This window comes from Zonotrichia albicollis, chromosome 3 (genome assembly GCF_047830755.1).
Source record: "Zonotrichia albicollis isolate bZonAlb1 chromosome 3, bZonAlb1.hap1, whole genome shotgun sequence".
Lineage (NCBI taxonomy): Eukaryota > Metazoa > Chordata > Aves > Passeriformes > Passerellidae > Zonotrichia > Zonotrichia albicollis.
Window position 1 is genome coordinate 72,049,808 of NC_133821.1, and position 21,317 is coordinate 72,071,124.

General features: G+C 36.8%; 1 protein-coding gene across 11 annotated transcripts in view; it reads left to right on the plus strand.

The window, feature by feature from the left end:
- Positions 1-21,317, plus strand: part of PTPRK (protein tyrosine phosphatase receptor type K) — a 380,786-nt gene that overhangs the window by 338,398 nt on the left and 21,071 nt on the right. For 2 of the 11 annotated variants that reach the window (XM_005487730.4, XM_014267528.3), the window contains exons 14-21: positions 5,642-5,780; positions 6,877-6,918; positions 9,056-9,085; positions 12,698-12,858; positions 14,959-14,994; positions 17,432-17,443; positions 18,592-18,776; positions 20,486-20,573. In XM_005487730.4, coding sequence (XP_005487787.2) covers positions 5,642-5,780; positions 6,877-6,918; positions 9,056-9,085; positions 12,698-12,858; positions 14,959-14,994; positions 17,432-17,443; positions 18,592-18,776; positions 20,486-20,573 — 693 coding nt within the window. The other 9 variants (XM_014267532.3, XM_014267533.3, XM_005487729.4 and 6 more) reach the window with 8 other exon arrangements.

The following is a 21,317-nucleotide window of genomic DNA, read 5'->3' on the forward strand; positions in this document are numbered from 1 at the left end:
CTCAGGTGGTAGACTGACATCTCCAGAGATACCTTCAGTTTCATTTGATGTTATCATGATGTTACCTTGTTGAACTCATTCAGATGTCATTCCTGGATTTAATTAAAAGTTTTTGAATGTCACATAACGAAAGTGCAGAACAGATTATCTTGAGCACAGCTATTTTGAATATCAAGCTATGCAGCAATAACACCAGTTTGTGAGAATTCAAAGATCTGCCATAAACAGAAATTAACATTCAAAGAAAATGCAGTGTAATAAAATAGCAGCTTTAATCATGCATAAAATTGAGTTTCTTCCCTCGCTCACACAAAGGAAACCCAGAATAAAATGCTGTGAATGTTGAGAGAGTCAAATTGTATGGTGAGAAGGTTAAGTATAAAAATGTTGTTCAAAATTTCTGATTTAAAAGCTGTCATTCGGAAGGCTGGCTGTTCTCTTAGTGGTAGCATGAAAACAGCCCTGCAAAATCCTACCAGAATTTTCTGCTTGAATAATTGTGTTTGGATGAGCAAGTAGAATAACATTATCTGAATTCCTACACCATCTTCTTGGGAAGGTATAGGTGAATAGATTTTGTGCTGAGTGTCATAAATTCCCTGACAATTTTGCAAGGCTCTGTGTAAATTTTGAACCACAGAAGGAAGGAAAAGACAGGAAAGAAATACGTACCGTGACTGGATTCCTTATGCCACAGTATATTTCAAAAATTAAGTGTAAATAATATGCACATGCTCAATTTTAGATGTAGATATTGGATTTTTTTCTGTGTTTGATTAAAAACATGGTTAAAAAATTTATAGTAATTGAGTACATCAGGAAATTGTGAGAAGATGGACTCTACCTCACCTGTTTAGAATTTTACTGTCCCTGAGAGAGTTAGCTATACTAGTCTAATTTAGTGCTGTTCACAGTTGAACTTCGTGCTATTAATCATGGGAGTTGACTGATTGAATACTCTCCTAGTATCTATGAAAACAAGGAGAACAACTTATATGGTGACTGTTACTGACTATTCTGCAGAGTCAGAATCGCTGTGTAGAGTTATTTTATAAACTTTTTGAATGGGACAGTGGGATATGATTGTTGTTGCTGTTCATTAGTTCAGAAGAAAGGCAAGTAGATAAATTGCTAAAATCCAGTGTTCACCTCCCAGTCTAGTTCATAAATCTTCAGTATAGGCAGCTATTTTTGTACAGGTGGAAAATGTAGTTAACGCTCTGTTTCAGGTCAGAAGCTGTTCTTGAAAATTTTATGGAAGATGAGTTTGCGTGGATTGAAAACTGTTGGGTTATCTCTTCTCAGATTCACAGGATCAAAAATGCATATATTGATATGCAAGGCAAAGACTGAGTAAAAATTAACACTTAATTCATGATCTATTAGAGTAAGGTTGGCCAAAGGAATTAGTAGTCAATAGAGAGTCCATTTTTGTATGATCATGATTCTGTTACCATGCAAGTTTCTTTCTCAGATCAATAAATTACCTTTTTATAGAGTCTGATGTTCAAGATATAAGAGAGCATTGCAGGACTACATTACTAAAAATGAGCATTAAAAATTAATAAAGCAGGTGGTTTTGTATCTTAAATAATTTTAGAGCATTTTTGCCCTTTTTAGAAATATACAGTAGTTAATTCCAATCATCAAAATAATTGTATCTCTACAATTTAGAGATTTTGTGTTAGGATATTGTCATGGACCATGTCAAAGGCTTACAGAGGTCCTGATAGATGACATCTGTAACGCTTCCCTTGCCCACTGATGTAGTCACTCCATTATAGAAGATTGCTCAATTGGTTAGGCAAGATTTCTTCTTTGTGAATCCTTGGTTACTTGAGTTGTTTTGTTTGGAAAAATCAGCATCTCAGCCTGCAGAAGAGCCACTTCAGAGAACTAAATCCTGGTTGTCTTGTAAAGGGTAGAGAAAGCGAGTTCTCAGAGTATGCAGAAGTTTGCTTGCTGCTATGGTCCTTGTGCAATCAGCAGCCAGGAGATATTCAATTACATGCATAGGTTTAACATGTAGACACAAGGTTTCTCTATTTTTCTCTCTGGTTATATATGGGTAAGATCACACATGGTTATTACAACACACTTTGAGCTATCAAAGTTAAAACACAATAGGAAATGCTTTCAAGTTCATAAGTTTCATTAAATTATTCTGTGCTACATTCAATGGCTTCCTCAAAATAATTATTGCATGCAATACATACAGATTACAGTGTGATTTATATCTATGATTACTTTCATATAGTCCCCAAATGTAGAATTTAGTCCAAAGGATGCATATATTATCTGTTGCTGAAAATATACATGTAATAATCCTGGCTTCATTTAAGTTCAAAGCAATTTTTCTGTTGATATTGGCAAGAGAGGTATCATTTTGCCAGTAGATTTTAGCATTTTGGGTATAGTAGGCTCATCCATTGATTATACTCTTAGTTAGTGTATGACTATTCAATGACATTTTCCTCAACTAATTTAGGACTCTGTGGTGCATTTCTAGTGGGCACGAGCTTCATCTCATAAGTAGCCTTAAAGTTCATGGAATGAGTTACTGTCCCTTGCTTTAAAATCCTTAATGTAAGGAAACAAAAACAAATGGTCAAGCAGTAGATATCCTTCTGGCTTTCCATTGTTGCTCGAAAACCTTGACAGAGAGCTTCATTTTGAAGTTACTGATGATCCAAACCAACTATTTCCTAGAGTGTATATAGTAAAACACCTGTTCTTAAGTTAGCCAAATATGTAAACACCCTCAGTAACCTTCCCTTCAGATTTTCTGAGATGTGGATGGTTCTTTTCCTAAAGTAACTTTTCTGAATGAAGCAGCTGTGTGTGTGGCCACGCAGTAGTTTTAAACATGACTCTGAAAAGCACATATATTGCAACTTGCTCTATGAAGTACTAAGGGTCCTGTCTTTCTCCAGGGAAGTGTGAAACAGGTAATTCTTTCCTCTTCACCCTCTCATCACTAATACTCCTTTGAAAATACCACTGTCCTGATCTAAGCTCAAAGCCTTTACTGTTGGATGTATTTTTGAGCCTTCAAGTTTTGAAGTGCATCTTCAGGTCAATCTCTGTCATTCATATTTTGAAATCTCTCAGAGACTTGGCCTTAAATTTCCATCCACACAACTAAATCTCTTGCTCCAACCTTAGTTATTTTGCAGATTGAGTAGTTCTTACCTTTGCTAGGTCAGAGCTGGCCAGCTGCACTCACATTGTACAATTCCAGACACAGCAAATATCCCATTCCCGCGCACTCCCTCTTTACCCTTCCCATGTCCTTGCTGTTTCTCAATACTCCATATAGCAAACATTACTTTTTTTTTCCCCATTGGCATATAAAGCCATTTATATTTATCTTAGATTTGTCCTTTGACTCTACTGATTGGCCTTTTTTCTCTACTGCTTATCAAATGTTCATTCACATTTGTCACATCCAGCCCAGCTAACCCTGGACTGGGAGTTGATTAATTTAAAGCACTGAGAATGTTGAATACCTTAATCTTCCAGTTCTGCCTCAAAAGTCATGCCCCTCATTTCCTCTGTTAGACAACATCATATGTGCATCCAACATTAATTCTAGCTAGTGTGTGTTGTACATGCACACATCTCCTGCCTGATCCCTACTTTTATCCCCTGACACCTCAACAACACATATTATGCAAACAAAAAAATATAGTATTCATTCCTCACAGGTTATGTATGCAAGTGTGCATGGAGGCATGTATTTACATACAGAAGGAAACATTTAGTATTTCTCAGCAGATAGACTTCAAGCTGTAGGTGAGAGAGATGATTATAATGATGAATTCTTATGATGATGATTAAGTTTTACAATTAAAGCACTGCCAGACCTCTCACTGTCTGTCTAGCTCTCGTGTGGTGTCTGGAAGAGAGCACGTTCCTAACTCAGAAGGTTTTTCTGAGGGTAAGTTGTTAATACAGGTTCAGATACTGCATAGATGAAGGTTACAGAAATAAGTAATAAAGAGTCATTTTAAATAAGAGCATTATCCTTCCCTCAAAGGGTATTTGGGTTCCTACACATGGAATACAAATAGAAATGGTCTGTGAAACATGGTTAAACCCAGAAAGTATTAGTTACCAATTATCCCTGATAATGACTATACTGGCTTTTTAAATGGAGTCGATTTTCAGGAGAGCAGTAGCCTTTCTCTCACATGACTTCACCTTGGTTTTTGTTCTGCTGCTTTTGGTGACCTGTTGAGAGGTATCCTTCTTTCAGACTAAGGAACACTTTCTGTGTAGTGACATTAGCATAGCATGATGATACCGACATCTTGTAACTTATTCCGCATGAAGATGCTGTGAAGGGAGAGGTCAAGTGGCATTGGGTGGATGCTGGGTGGAGTGTGAGAGAAGAAGGGCCAGGGAGAGCAAGCACATGTACCCATTATTGCTGGTGAGTAGAGGAAAGGCCACAGCCATAGAAAGCAGGAACTAGAGAGCTGGAAAGCCTTTTCTAATCTACAAGTAAGCATCTCAAACGACTTTACCCCTTGCTGAAACCTATTTATATTTTTTATGTTCTTACCAGGCTGGAAAGCTCCTGTTCCTGATCCTTTTTACAGCAGGCTGTTATGCAAAGAGGTGCAGACTGAATGGTTGTGCATTACATGTATATTCTATTTTTCTCTCTGCTGTAACCTGTAGCCTCAGCCCACTCAGCTGTGTTAAGGACTGGCTTCATCTCTCTGTAGAACAGTGGTTTGTGGGGTATCTTTCAGGGCCTATAAACAGAAATAAAACTACTGCTGACTTTAAGCTTGGCTTTGTGGATGACCTTATTTAGAGAATCAAAATTCCCAGTAGAATGCAGATCTCAGACCAGATGCTGTAAGGTGAATTAACGTACAAAGGTGGACTGAAACTGCGTGGAGGACAGAAGTACTACAGTTTAGGGTTCACATTGTGGCTTGGAAAGAAGTTTTTTATTATTTGTGCATAAATGTTTTCTTACTATTCAGTGTTAAATACTCCACATTTAATATCTGAAAAGAATAACATTAAATGAAATAATGGTGGTAAGTTGATAGATAGTCTCTGCTTTGTCTTCTGCTTTTTAATACAGTAACTTATTTGGATATCCAGGTACATAAACACTTCTGCCTGTGCAAAGGTGTGTGTGTGTGTATATATATATACACACACACACACACAAGTGTATATATTATATGTAATATATGTATATATTCAATTGTATACATACACATATACTTGCTGTTGCAAAGAGGGCAACAAAGACTGTGTGGCCTTGAGGGAAAGCTGCATGAGGAGCAGCTGAGGTCACTTGGTCTGTTCAGTCTGGAGAAGGGGAGACTGAGGGGAGACCTCATTGTAGTTACAATTTCCTTGTGAGGTGAAGCAGAGGGGCAGGCACTGATCCCTTCTGTCTGGTGTCCAGTGACAGGATCTGAGGGAATGGCCTGAAGCTGTGTCAGGGGAGAGTTAGGTTGGGTATTAGTAAGAGGTTCTTCTCCCAGAGGTGGTATCTGTATTTTTACTACTTTATTAAGACACACACATATTTGAAAATCATCACCAAAAATTATTTCCTTGTGTCTAGGGCTTGCACATTTAAATAACTTCTTTTTTTTTATTAATTTAGCAGCAGCAACAGAAGAACCTGAGGTGATTCCAGATCCTGCTAAACAAACAGATCGAGTGGTGAAAATAGCAGGAATAAGTGCTGGAATTCTGGTATTCATCCTACTTCTCCTTGTTGTCATATTGATCGTGAAAAAAAGGTAAGAAAATTATCTGTGCTGATTGAACTTTTTTTTCCCCTCCCTAACAAACAAGGAGGGGGGATGTTTTTTACAGGTCTTTAGGAAAAAAAAAAGTTTTGGGACTGGTAGGTTGTTTTGGTCAATTTTTGGATTAGTTTCTTGTGTTTTCTTTTGGTTTTGCTGTGATTCTTAGGATGTATTTAAGGATAGGATTTCTTTATATTTAAGATTCTGATAACTATACATTTTCTCGTATTTATTTCCAAGGATTTTTAAGTTGGAGATAGAAGAATGTACAGATTGTTAAAGTGGGTGGAATTGAAATTCATGGTGTCTTTTTTATTTTTTAAAGCAAAGGAAAAATAATAACTTATTGCACTTTTCATGTTTTAACCACTTAATGAATATTATTTTCTCCATGTGGCTCTAATTAGTTATTTGTATGTTATTACCCAACTTGCAAAATAATGTAACTTTATACCTCTATTTATGCTCTTGTAAACCTGGAGTTTTTTCTTAAAAGTCATAGTGCATCACTGTAAAATTATCTAGTGAGTCCTTAGTGCATGAAATTGTTTAAAAGTGCATTAATTTGAGTGAATTTAAATTTTTTTTCAGTGCTTTCTTAGACAGTAAGCAATATCGCCATCTTCTGGCATTGTTCAATGCTATCCCTGCATCCCAATCCTCCTACGTGTAGCAACTTGTGCTATCCTATTGCTTGGTCAGTGTTTCAAAGCCTAGCCTTCCCAGTAGTTGCAACTCTTTTAACCTGGCATAGAAGTCCATACTATGTCCCTATAATTCCGTAATTATAGTACAGAAACTAATTCCTCTCTCTCCGTGCACCCCCTCCCTGCTGGTTCCCCTTCACGTGGCACAAGCTGATTTCTCTTGGATAGAATGAGCCCTTTGCCTTCCCATGGTGTGTGCGTTGCGTTCCCTTGCCTTTTGCAGAAGTTGTAATAAAAAGTATTTTTTGTGATTGTTGCATATAATCCTCTGAAATGTAGCTTGCTGTAATTTTTATCAATTAAGATCATTCTATATGTTGTCATTGCTGGTTTGCATTAGATTTTTTTAATTTATTGCCTTTTTACAATTATCCCTGGAGATATATAACTTGGAGAAGAAACGTCTGCATTAGAAACATTAGGTATGCTTATAGTGTTCTGTGTTAGTTAGCTACATATGTGATTTTTCCCAAAAGTGCTTTTACTTTTCTCTGTTGTTTACCTCTGTGGCTGAGAATTTACACATATGCAAAAGGTCCAACTCATCATGTACAAAAAAAACATACAGTCAGCCAGTTGTCTTTATTACACGACTTTTGAAAAACAAAAGTGAAGTTGCTTTTCAGCTTTTAGGGGGAAACCTCTATATTGTACCTTTGTAGCATGGTATGTGCTGGGAAACATTATCTTAGTGAGTGCTACAGTGGTCCCCTTATGTTTAATAGAAAATTCTCTGTGTGTTCACGTGTGTTTGTGTGTGAGAGAGGGACTGTCTAACACTACAGTGTCAGTCACTTCCAGATGTGATTGACTAGTTTTGCAAATAACAAACAAACAATGTGTACATTTTTCCTATTGTTTTTGCCTCTTTCATTCTGAGTCCTGTTAGGCTCAAATTTTCGCTATTGAATTGTTTGACCAAAGTGGGTTAAATATATCTGTGAAGTGATATTTTTAATTTTTCCTTTTCCCCCATTTCCCCGCTCAGAACCTGTGAAGGCAGTATCCTTTTAGAAATTATCATCATCCTATAGCACATAATATTTCCAAACTCCTGTAGTATTTTGTATTCTAAATAGGTGACAAATTAACCTGCTTAATGAATCTTTAATGTTTGGCAATTTTCCATCATGATAGTTTAATTGGTCGTCTGTTGCATATGTTGTAGGTGTGCCATTCTCCTCCACCTCTGCCTTTAGTGAAAATGGGCACTTTTTTTATACCAGCTTTAGTCAAGGTCTCTTGAAAAAACATAGAAAAACTCTGTTCCTGAGTTAAATCAGTCCATCTAGTGAATCAGGGTAATTCATATAATGAAGGCAGAAACAGCTGAAAAAACTCTGACACCTTCACACGTACCAAAACACACTTCACTTAGTTGTGGTGGGACTAAAAACTGATCCGTCTGAATCATCCTCTGTAGTGTACCTATTCAGTGATCCATTATGTAGTATCCCTTTTGGTACCCGAATTGACCACAGCTTATTAGATGGAAAAGTCAATAAAACAATGGTTTCTGCATTTTTATTAGTTTATTAAGTTGTAGCACAGCCACCAGTATCTCAAATCACTGATTAAATGCAGCATTACATTTTATTGAAAAATGGAGTACTAAGCAGTTTTGTTTATGAGCTTGAGATGTTTTAGGCTTCGCCTGATCATTTTGTACAAATTGGTTTGAAGTTTTCCTGAATGAAGCTCTTAACAGCTTTTAAAGACTTCTACTGGAGTAATCAAACCAGCTAAGAAAAGGGATACTGCATCTTTAACAAGCAATGCCATTTTTATTTTCAAAATCATTGTTGGACTATTTCCAAATGTCCTTCATTTCCTTCCATCTGTTTACCTTCCATGTTTTTAATGCTTAGCATGACTACATCAGCATTTCCAATTGTAAGATTTTCAAATAGAAAGCATATGTTTGCATTCAGGAAATGTGTGGTGGATATGCCAGTACACACATATCTGCTGGAAATGTGCAGTTTTCTTTAAAATGTGTGTACTCATATAGCTACGCATAGTGCGCATACAAACATATACGTATACAACTGTGTACTGATAAATATGTTAAAGTGAATGACAAGAAATTGTTTTCTGATTAAATGTATTTATTAATGAAACCCTATTTTTTGTGACTGAAAAGTAAAGAGCATATCTGCTGCACAAGATTTGTACACAGCTGTTCATTTGTCATGACATCTAGGCGGTAATCATTATATTATGCTGAACTGCATGTTGAAATTACACAATCCATTTAATTTTCAAAATTTTTGGCAATAAGTGAAATCTAAGCATGTAATTTTCTCAAGTGATCTTTCTAAAAAACAAATCATTTTTATACGCTAGGGTTCTTTTAATTTTGGTTTTGTTTTGTTTTTAATTGCATGGCAAAGTAAGGCTAGTTTGTGCATGAGCAAGTTGAAATGCTAACCAAAGAAACATGAATTTTTTCAACTTTTTTTTTAAACGCACATTTCTCTGCTTTATTGGATGTGACAGAGTCACGCTTTTCATTCACCATTGCTTCTCTTTTTCCACTGTCTGTGATTTGCTTGCCAGGAGGAGCTACTATTCTTACTCCTACTATCTGTAAGTAGAATACGGGTGACTTACTATTTTATGTGTTTTAAAGATGCAGTATCCCTTTTTAAAAAAGAAAAACAGTCTCTATAATTTTTCCAACGTTTTATTGATAGTTACCTTTCCTTGTTCTCAGGCTTGAAAAATTGCTTGTATCGTTGTTCCTGTTATTCTTACCCTTTTGTTTCTTTTTTTTAAAGGGATATTGTATTTCTAACTGTATATTGAGACTTAGCTCTTTGCTACAGTTTTTTTTCCATAACTATCATTTTAATTTATTATAATCATAATTTAATTTGCATTATGATTCACAGCAACACATCACACTAAGGAAAAAAGATCTTTTCCCATTTCCTAGTTAGTGAATTGTGCCAGTAAATCACCACCTGTGTGTTTTCAGAGTATCAATTCAGGAGTGGTCTTGTGTACCATTTTCCTCTGCAGGTTGTAGGCAGATGCCAAATGTTTATAAATAGTTTATGGTCTGCCTCTTCTGAGTTTGAGGTGCTTTGCACACACATTCTTAAGCTGGATCTTATTTTATGACATTGGTTTGTATAAAAGTTCTGCTTCATTGAAGCAAAACTGGCTTTTTTGATACTTGCTGACCAAATGAATTTTTGTGAGGACTCTTGACAAATTTGTCTGTGATTGAGCAAGCAGTTACACACATCCTTCATTTTAAATAAATGCATAAAGTGCTTGACTTCAGAGGAGTTCTAAGATGCACTCGATTGCTTTGATGAACTGGTGGTGTCTGATAATGATGCTCTTCCACATTTTTAAGCAGAATTCATTTACTTCTTTAAACAAACTTGAAAATTTTTTTTAAAAAGGCTGGTTTAGCTAACTGCCATTCTCTGATTTATTGTGACTAATTAAAATTTCCTTGTTAAATAGCAATTGCTTCTACTCAAGATAATTAACCACACAGTTTCATCCAATGATAGAGCACCTTTCTCCTCCAACCACTGTAACACCCACCTGAGCAGATTCACCCAAATGAATCCTTTAGCAGATAATGAGAATCATTTACGCTTTCTGTCAGCCTCAAGTTCTTTAACCTGGCTTAACTATCATGAAGCATAGATTGCATGTGCCTATAACTGAGTGAGGGAAGGAAAAAAAAAAAAGGAAAGGAAAGGAAAAAGAAGTTGTCAAACCCCAAGGGAGCCTGGAGCTGTTGAACAATAAAGCTGTCCTCCCATTTCCCAGCAGCTTCGGGTTGCAGTGCTACAACACAATAGGCCTTTTTAGGCATTGAAGCAGAGCATAAGAATTAGAAAGTAGCTACTGTAATAAAGTAATAACATGAAAGCCTTAATAGCTGTTGATTTATTTAGCATGGCTAGCAGGTTTTGTTACAAAGTGGTGCTTCAAAGAAAAGCTTAATATCATCGAGAGATGAGATGTAATAGTCTTTTTGTTCTGTTTCTGAGGTGACGTTAGAAAAAGGTGATCTTCAGTGTATAGAGACTGTTTGAAATGCTTTGAAACTTAAAAAACTACTTTGAACTAGAAATGCTAGTTTTGTGAAGCCTTTGATAGTATTGAGAACCAGTTATAAAGCTCAAGGAGTTTCACTCTTGGAAGTTCTTATAGTCTTCATTTGTTGAACCAGAGCATCACTTGAACTGGCTTCTCTTAAGTTGAAAGGAATGTGTGGAGTAAATGTATAGAATTGTGGGGGGACATTCAACAGATTTTTTTATTTTTCGTGTAACAGCTGATACAGAACCCCATCAAACAATAGTTTGATTTAAAAAAAGATAAGTTTAGAGACCACCTTTGAGATTTTTTGTAGTGAGAATGTTACTGAGTAGTAGTTTTCCAACTATTCCATCTGTAGATGGAGCAAAAAAGGAGGGGAATCTGACGGAATAAGGACATGAGTCTGATTGGTGGAAGAATCTACTATTCACAGGAGGGCTTTGTCCATCCATATTCTACACCCTGGTACCTCATCATGAACCAAGACTATTAACTTAAGAAAAGCCCTGTAACATTTTCTTAATTATGCATTAAGTACTTGCCCTGCAGAACAGTGTACAGAACCCTACAGAGAGTTCTGGTGAACTCTCTCAGGATTCAACAAGTACATGGATGGATAGTCTTCACAAAATCCCAGAGTAGTTTCTCTTGGAAGGAACCCTAAAGATCATCTAGTTCCAAACCCCCTGCTGTGGGCAGGGACACCTTCTATCAGATCAGATTTCTCAGAGCCCCATCCCACCTGGCCTTGATCTCGTCCAGAGAGGGGAGGTCCACAGCCTCTCTGAGCAACTGCTGCCAATGTCCCACCTCCTTGATAGTAAAGAATTTCTTCCTAACATCTAATATTATAATATGCAATAAGTATCTAATATTATCCTTGTCTGCTCTTAAAATATGCATGAAATATTTAGAGTTAGTGAAGAGAAATGCAAGACAAACACTGTCTAAACAATTACCAGAGCATTTGATGGTATTCTATGCAGAAAAAGCTTATCTTCATAAGCTGTGTTTCAAACATATATTTTCAAGAACTCAGTATATTCAGTGATGATTTTTTCTCTACCATGTGGTGTCAGATTTATCCATCTAAGCAGGTTGGATATATAATGTATTATAGTCATGGCTTCAGCTGAAACCAGGGAGATTTCAGAACACTTTGATGCCTGTTACAGGTTCCTGCAGAGCCAAGGCCCACCTCATGCTGCTCTGCATACTTCCTGCTACTTGAGATATATGCTTGAAGTTATAATTAAAATATATTATCTCCTTCCAACTGACTCCTGGAGACAATGAAAATCCCTTTCACTTCTTTCTCAAAAGGGAAGAATTGTGCGATATTTCTGAAGTGTGCACTTTAGGGACACTGGCTGCTAATTTGAGGGGCTTAGTTGTACAGATTAGGTTGGTTTTTAACAGTGATGCAATCATAGTGTAAGACTGTTAATGTCAAATTGCGATGTTCCCAAACTTCATGAAAGGGTAGAATGATAAGGGTGGTTTTGTTTTTCAAAGAACCAAAGTTAAGTTCCGAGACCATAGTGTGGTGTTACCCTCTTGTATCTTGTGTACTGAATGGGCAATACAACCTTTTACATAAAATGTAATATAAATACTTAGTATAAATATATATTGAATGATTATGCTTCTTTTATTGCTTCATAGGTTTCTTGACTAACAAAGTAATTTAGAAGGTTACATGACTCTTTTTCCCAACAACACAAGCAAGCGGAATGTATTATCCATTTACAGAATCAAAATAGATATTTAAATGGAGATGGTTGATAAAACTGCATGCACAGATGCTTCTTATTTGTCATTTCAGTTAAAATGTAATTATATTCTCTAATTTGTGTATATTAGTATAATTACTCCACAGGGGAAAAAAAAATATTGCCAGAGTACAGAAGTAAGCACTTCCATTGCAGCATTTGTGTGTGTACAGAAAACACAAGACCATGACTGTTTCATAGCAGGGTGCACAGTTTTATCACACGCTGAAAAAATTGCACACAAGGAAATAAGTCAAACTTATCAGTCACTCTGGATTATGGAGAATGATTACTGTAGACAATAACATTCATCAAATATTAAGGTGGTTTACTTTTTTTTTTTTTTTTGGCTGGGCAGCAAACTTGCAAAGAAGCGCAAGGATGCCATGGGAACCACCCGTCAGGAGATGACGCACATGGTGAATGCCATGGACAGGAGTTATGCCGACCAGAGCACTCTGCATGCAGAGGATCCCCTGTCAATCACATTTATGGACTCACATAACTTCAGCCCCAGATGTAAGTAGACAGTTATAAATACTCCAGAGTGTAGGTGAATATAGAAACACAGAAAACAATTCTGCCTTTTAAGGAAAATTTTTTATGCTCCAGGTTTTCCAGGAACGATGGTAAAGCAAAAGGTTGAGTAGGGAAGTTTGTATGTTGTCCTTATTTGAATGTGGCAAATTATTTTATTAAATATTTGCATGTGCTTTCACCATGCAATGATATTTGTTTTAAGGAAAGTATCATACTTCCAGAATACCTCAGTCAAAACCTGAAATTGAGTTTTCCCTCATGAGACTATTTAATGCCAGCACGTTAAATATTACTGCACAACACCATGTCTGTAATGAATAATAATATGAGATCCAAATTAATTTCTATTTTTTTGGCAGTAAGGACATTGCAGCAGAAGGAAACATTGACAATTTTCATTGCTGTTTGTGGAGTTTAGAAACAAGCTTGTTAATATATCTGCAAATGTGTTCTATATTTGTATTCATTTTTGTAGACATGCCAACTGTCTGGTTTGGAAAAAGTTTGGGTTTCTGACTGTTAAGGGTTATAACTGCCAGTGTTTAGCACTCTTGCCTCCCAACATCTGCACTCTATACCTTGCCAAAAGCAAGGTACTCCACTTGCAGACCCAATATTTCAAGACTCTTGTATAAATGACAAAGCCATATGATTTTGCCATGGAGCTGGTAGGACTTGTGGCTTGGCGTTAAACAGATCTGAGCAGCCTGAGCTGCTTCTGAATTGCCACCTTTTGGGAAAGACACTCCATGTCTCTTCTCTTCTCCCATACTGCTTACCGTGCTTGAGCAAAATGCATCCATTAAGGCTCTTAAGCTCTTTCCTGGTCGTTGTAAGGGAAATGGCTTTTGGAGGAGGGTTTATTGATTGGTTTGTTGAAGCTTACCAAACTGCCAAGTGCTAACATTTGAAGTGTCTCATAACAAATTATAAATGGGAGTATCGGCCTCGTGGTTTTCCTACAGTTTTGGCTGGAACAGTTTGAAAAGTGTACAAAGTTTGATGCCTTATTGGCATTGAAATTCGTGGAGGCAGGATTGCAGAGACAGTTAGATATGGACTGTGATGGTGGATCCCAGACTAAGAATTTATCAGAAATTTACATGGCTGTTAGTGAGCTTGGGCTGCCAGGCACTCAGGCAACCTTTCAGATGGAGTGATGTGATGCCAAGAGTCCATGAGCTCCTGTCATCACAGCTGTCCTGGTTGGTTGGCAAAGAAATTGGACATCACCAGTTTCTAGCATCCTAGGAATGTGATTTTTTTGTGTGTATTGGAGGGTTTGTTTCTTCTGACCATTTTCTGTACTGAGACAAGTCTTCCAAGATTTCAGGTTTTCCTGCTATGTGACAAAATTTCAGGCAGATTGTTTGAGAAGTGGAGCTTAATTCCATTACAGACACTTTGATGTTATAGTTTTTTGTTCCAGACTAGAACAAAACAAAGCCTGGATTCTGCCATTTCTGTCCAAAACAGTGTATTTATCTCTGCATGGTTCTAGTTGTGATAATAAAAGATAAAATTCTATGAATTTTATTCAGACATCTGCATCTGTGTATCCTGTGATTTTCCTATACTCATTATGAACAATCTCTTTGGTACTGAGCATTAAAAAAGCTATTAACAGTAAAAATGTATATAATTTTTTTAATTGCCTTGAAAACTTTATAGAAATATCATTTTATTTTGAGATTAGCTATTCAAGTATTTCATGAGAGGATGGTTTTAAAAGGAAAGAAGTGAGTTCTGCGAAAGTGAACCTTTATTGTAAAGTGAAAAAAACAATAGTGAAGGAGGAACCCTTTCAAAAACTAAATTGCATGTAATGTCTTCTTTATTTCATTTCAATAAGGATCTCTTGGCTCTTATCATTACATTTCTAAAGTCTGAAATCACTGCCTTTCATACCTCTTTTATTCAGGATGCTTTCTGGAACTGTATTCATTCTGGTTTTCTATTGTAACAAAATTAATGGAGTTTAGTTATCACTTGGTCATACTCTGAAGTACATTGTTTTTGTTCTTAAAAATACACAAATTAAGGGTAATGTGTTTCTTCATGGGCTTTGTTTTCCTACAGTGCCCAATGATCCACTTGTGCCGACAGCTGTGTTAGGTGAGGACCCTAGTCCTTCATTATCCATCCCTGCATGAGTTCTGTCTCCTTGCATGGTTGAACGTTGAAACAGCTTGTTTTATGTAAAACTATGCTGTTGCCAGAAAATAATTTTACACTCAGTTCATCAATTCAGAATTAGACTAACAACAATTTTAGAATAAAAATTATGTCCTCATTAAGAAGTTATTCCTAGTCACTGCTAATTGAAGAGTACATGAGGAAATATGTAAATGGAAAACACTAAAATTTTTTCCCAAGAGCTTTGAAACTGAATTCCAATAAATTGACATGTGAAACTAGAGCTCTATTAAGAGATCTTTAAAAACAAAATTCAGGTGCACATTAACATTTTTTGGCTCCCAAAGTTCAATTTTCTAAGTAACAAGAATGAAAAGAAAAATAGAAAACAGAAAAAGTTTCAGAATATCTAAGAGAAAACAACAACTTTCTTTGCATGTTCTGAACAGGTACTTCTCTATGCCTATATTAATTACATAATTCAATTAGTATTAGCTAGTAAATTTTTCAGCTTTTTACTTACTTTAAAAAAGCACACAAATTGAAATGGACAGGCTGAATATGTCTATGCTGCATATAACACTGAATGCAGGTTTTAGAGATTTTTTTTCTTTAAAATAAAAAGATAAAAGTACAACTTGTACCCAAGTTCTTGGTTGGATAAACTCAATGTGCAGTTTTGAGTTTCAGTCAGTTGCTGTGGTAGTTTTAGGATAAAAGACAAAAATCAGAATGTAGATGTGAATATAGACATGTTGAAAATTAGATTCCTAGAAGTAAATCTTAAAGGGACCTGGGGGCAAGGAAATCTCTTCTCTGTTTTGAGGAGGGATATTATACATATAATACAGCTTCTTTCTGGAAATTGTCTCATTATGTTTTAAAAATTTGTAGCAAAGAGAAATTTTACTCTTGCTCTAGAATGTTCCAGTTCCTCAGTCCTCCTTAGTAAGAACAAATTCTGATTTATAATAGTAATATCTGGGACCGAAAGGTCAATTTTCTGAGTATTATTTACTACTAACTGGGTGTTACTACTAAGTATTAATAATGCTCACCCCTAGTTTTTCCTAATTAGGCTAATCTAGACTGAATTTTCATTGCTGTGGATTTAGTCATTTCCTCTTGAGAGACTCATAGAAAATACGGAAAACTGGCACATTTCTGTCCTTTCAAAACCGACTTTTTCACATTGAAAGGCTCGTGTCCTCAATTATTTCTTTTTTAGTTGAGTTTAACCCAGTTCTTTCACTCATCATCTTGTAGATGACATTTTCTAAATTTGTTGTCATTATTTTCCTCTGAATGTTTTCCAGCTTTCCAGCTCCTAGGTTGAATTTTAAATTGCAGTGCCCCAAATCAGGTAGCATTCCTGGAAGAAATCTTAATGCTGAGCTGAGTGGAATAGGTACCCCCATGCCCCTCTTTTACTGTTTCTTTTAACTGAACTGTATTTTCTCCTTTTTATTGTGTTCATGTTGCATTGAGTTGCCTGTTAAATTCACAGTTATAATTTTCCAGTCCATTACTCCATTTTGTAGTTATATATTTGACTTCCCTTTCCAACACACACTATTGTTGTATTCACCATTCAATTCACCTTGTTGATTTGCATATTGTCTCCCAGATAATCAAGATAACTTTGTAAATCTGATCCTGTGCTTGTGAAGTGCTCATGGTGCCTTCAGTGGCATACTGCCATGGTATTTTGTGCTGTGCAACACAGTCACAGACAGCTGTGAATACTGAGGGCAAGGAACTAACTGAAGAACAGCTTAATAGTTCCTGTCTGCTTTTTCATCCACTGGTAATGATATTCTGGGCATGATAATTTCCTCATATAAGCAAACCATTGATAGTTGGAAGTGGTACTAATTTTCATAGAGTGGACTGAAATAGTGGAGAGAAATGTACAAGTTTTTGGGTACACCATGCAGTAAAAGCTGGGTATCTGTAACCTTGTTCCTTTGAAACTGCATCATTTGGCCTACTCAATTTTAATAGAGCCTTTGCTTGGCCCAGCATGACAAAACAGTTTTCTTCTGCCTTATTTAGAGAAGAGGAATATTTTATGGGTTCTAAATCATAGAAAATGAGTTTTTTTATATGAAACTCTTATTACTTTGTAGCTATGCTAGTTTTCTTTTTCTTCATGTATAAGTTATTAGTGCTGCTCTCCATTCTGTGTACATTAGCACTAAGTTGGTATGACAGTTTTGCTTTTCCCAAGTCCCAATTATTACACTGATAGTATAATAATGTGGCCCTTACATTTTTTAAACAGATTTCATTGTTGCCTATTGTGAAGATTTAACAACTTTGAATGTCACTTTCGTTTAGCCATTTTCTAATATAGTCCTGAAATAAATTTCTCATGTTCTGTTCACTCGTTTTTTGCTGCTTCAATGGGTTAAAGTGCCTATTACTGGTAAGTATTCTATGAGCAATGGGGAGAACTACAAATCCTGAGATTATTTGAAATGTGTGTGATTTGGTATGGGTAACACTACAGTAAAAAGTGACTGTTGCACATTGCTCACCTTGTTAGGCAGATTAGTGAGGCATAAATTAGGTACTGAAGTTAGCAACTCGGGTGACAGTTCAAAGTGTCAAGTTTCTCAGGAGATTTAATTCCAGAAGACATTAATAGTGTTTACATTTTGGTGTCATTGTAGAAAATCCAATCCCTGGGGAGTCCATTTTTATTCCTAGAGTGTTTTGCCTCCTAATCTAGATCCTTTGAAAGGAAAGTGGTAAACTGATTTCAAAGTTTAGGAAGGGTTGACTACCCACTTCTCATTTCAGTAGCTACTTAGATTAGAATTTTTCTTCCTCTGTAAATTCATTTGATCTAATAATTTCTAATTTGAAAAAAATTACTATTTCACAGAAGGGATTGACAATATATGCAGCTGACCTCATGCAGCTCTGGCCTATGGTTTTGATACGAGAATTCCTGTAGCACAGAGAGTGTTATAGGAAACTTCTTTGCTTATACAGGGCAAAAAGTTGTGACTAAAACAGCACAGTCAACTCAAGTTTCATTTGTCTACTAAAAGACCTGAGTTAAAATGACCACTCTGTAGTGCTGATTCATCTTAAGTGGAGGTGGTGTTCTGAAGTGGTGGTATAATTGCTTCTCTTTTTTAGTGGGTTTTCAAGTCACTTTTTTGTTGACTGTACACAAATTATGTAGTGATACCACTATGAAATTATTCTAATTTATTGTTTAAAGTGTAATATTGCTATTGATATGTAATAGCCCTTAAAAAGTTACTTTGGTCGATAGAGTCTGGAATTTCCAAGTGCATTAATGTCATAAAGTTTTGTAATGTCAAATAAAATGCCCCTCAGACATCTTTATTACTGGATGAAGGACTGCAGACTTTTGTATGTGTTTGCTGTTAATTTTTTTTATGTACTTCACAGTATTTATGTGCTGGAGAGTAAGTGCTTTGCCTCCTCAGAAATTAGAGATGTTTTTGAAGGAAAAGGTTCAAAATAGATGTTGATATGTGTAGCAGCAGGTTTTACTGCTCTGTGGGTACATAATGCACTGATTTCTTGTGAATACAGATGAAAACCACAGTGCAACAGCCGAGTCCAGCCGACTCCTGGATGTCCCTCGTTACCTCTGCGAAGGCACAGAATCCCCGTACCAGACTGGGCAGCTGCACCCTGCCATCAGGGTGGCTGATCTCCTGCAGCATATTAACCTAATGAAGACCTCTGACAGCTATGGATTTAAAGAGGAGTATGAGGTGAGATCTCCAGCGGTGGGGCTTTGCTAGGAAAAATCGCTTTGAAATGGGCAGCCTTTTGTTTGCATTGTATTGCAGAAGGATGGAACTAAATGCCATGGGTTTAAGTGAAAAACAGATTAACAGGCTTAAGATTCTCATATATGTAACCCAAAAGTGAAATAGTAAATGGAGTCCAGTGATTTGGGCCTTTACAGCTGGCTGATAGAAGATCCCTGTGTGTTCCCTAGGGTATAAAAAGAATCTTTTTGACATATTGTAAGACATTGCCACTCTTTTGTTGCTACTCTTTAGTGGAAATGCTGTAATTAGCTATGTGAGCTATTTTTAGTGCAGATCTCCTGGATTAGGTTAAATAAAAGAATTTAACCTGCCTGGTTTTCCAAAAAACATTGACTGGAAGCACTCTCCTGGTTTATTTTAGCATCTCAGTAGGGCAATAGTGGGACAGCTCCAGCTGAGAAGCAGTAAAGAGATAATAAGGGTAGTTATGTCTTGAAGTTCTAATTAAACCTGCCTGAGCATGTCTACTTACAGCTTTAATGTTAAAATGGAAGCAAGAAATTCCCAGTCCTGGCGGCAGAAGATGAGTACAGATTCATTTGGCTTCTGATCTCTGAGTCTGTTGTGATTCTTAGGGATTAGAATATCAGGCAGGACACACAGTAAAGATGGGAATGGGACTGCTAAGGTTGCTCACAATACAGCTAGGTTTACAATGAGTTTTCTCTGAGTAAGAAATCTCTTCTGACACAGTTTTCAACCTTCTCTCCTTTCTGCAGCTGTCTCTACTGTAAACATAAGAACTGGAATAAATAAATGTGTGGTTTTTAAAAGAATATTATGCTCTTTTCCTCTCTTTTACTTAAACATGCTTTGTTATGCTCTGCCTAACTTCAAGGCTAAGACCAAGTGTCAGCCACTACTCTGGGGGGAGGGTGGTCCCTGATGCTGTATCAGGTGTTTTCCTGCTTGCTACTTCTTCTGTCTCTATATATGACATCTGTTCCCTGCTTTGGGCTTCTCACTGTGCATTTAGGTTCTGATTCCATGGCTACTGTGTATTTTCTGGAGATAACTTACCCAGGATAAGAGATCATCTGGAAGGAAGGAGTAGCATAGACCTACAACAGCAGTAAAATATCTACGGGCAATGAAGAAAAAGCCGAGGAGAAATAAAAGCTGCTTCTATCAATACTGAGAGATCAAAGTCTTAAGAGTTCAAAAATGTAGAATAATTTTGCTAGTGACTAGAGGTAGGGATATGAGGAAAGGCAAAAAGAACAATGAACATTGGCAGAGGAGAGTTCCTGACGTCTCTGTAGGAAGGAAAGATGTTTCACTAAGTAATGTGGAAAGCAATATAATGCTGTAGTAAACGGGCTCCATATTACACCACCCTGTAAGAAGAGCGAACAGTATCTCTGTGCTTTCTCAGTCTACTGTCATTCCTCCATAGCAAGGACGCATAAGCAAGTTTAGCCTTCTGGCAATTACAGGATTTGAAATCCCTGTGGAGTTCCTCAGTGAGTCAGAGAGACAGAGGCTCCTTCTTCTCTAGATATTTCTGTACCATGGCACTGCCTGGGTGACCAGGGCAGGCGAGCAAAGCTGAACTTACTTTATGGTGGGGCAATTCTTTTAAACTGTTATTTTTGGAGATAAATTAATGGTCAGAATGTTTTCTTTTGGAACATTTTTATTTATAGAGTTTCTTTGAGGGGCAGTCAGCTTCTTGGGATGTCGCTAAGAAGGATCAAAACAGAACAAAGAACCGCTATGGAAACATTATAGCATGTGAGTATCCTGAGCGATAACTCTACTCGTGTGTTACTCAGGCCGTGCTCTCTCTTCCTTTGCAAGTCTCCAGTGGCACAGCTGCTGAATACCTGCGGTGGAGAAGCAGAACAGTGCCTTTCTCAGCTTTTTCTTTTTTGTTGTTGTTGTTGTTGTTGTTCTTCACAGTTCAACTTTCTTCCTTTTATAACTCAGGCTGAATTTCACATTTGAATCTCTGTTGTGCAAGCTGTGGTAAGCAAATATCAGCAACACGCTGGCACTCATTTGGGTGTTGATTCTGTTTGTTTGCAATTTGTATTGTTTTACCCATGCAATGGAACATGCAGGAATCACCGTGCCTGGGAAGTCCCTGAATGGGGAGATTCGTCATCGAATCCCAAGCGCATTGCTAACTCCTTTGTCTTGATTTCATTAATGTCTCAATATGAACTTGAGCAGGCTTGGGTTGGAAGTGAGGAAACAGTAATCAGCATTTTTGGTTTTCTAGATTACCAACAGTGGAGCTGATGTTGAAAGGGACTTGGAGCAAGTAACCTGGTTTCTTTGTGTGTTTCTAACCACTTGTGACAGTGCCAATACCTTTCAGCTGCGCTTAGTGAAATGTAGTGGTTTTTTGAAGTAACTGCAGCCCTCAGACAAAATGGTTCTTTGTATTTCTGTGTAAACAATTTGTGTTTAAGGATTATAAATTGTGAGGCACTTATGCCAGCTGATTTTGGTTTTCTAGATGACTTGCCATTA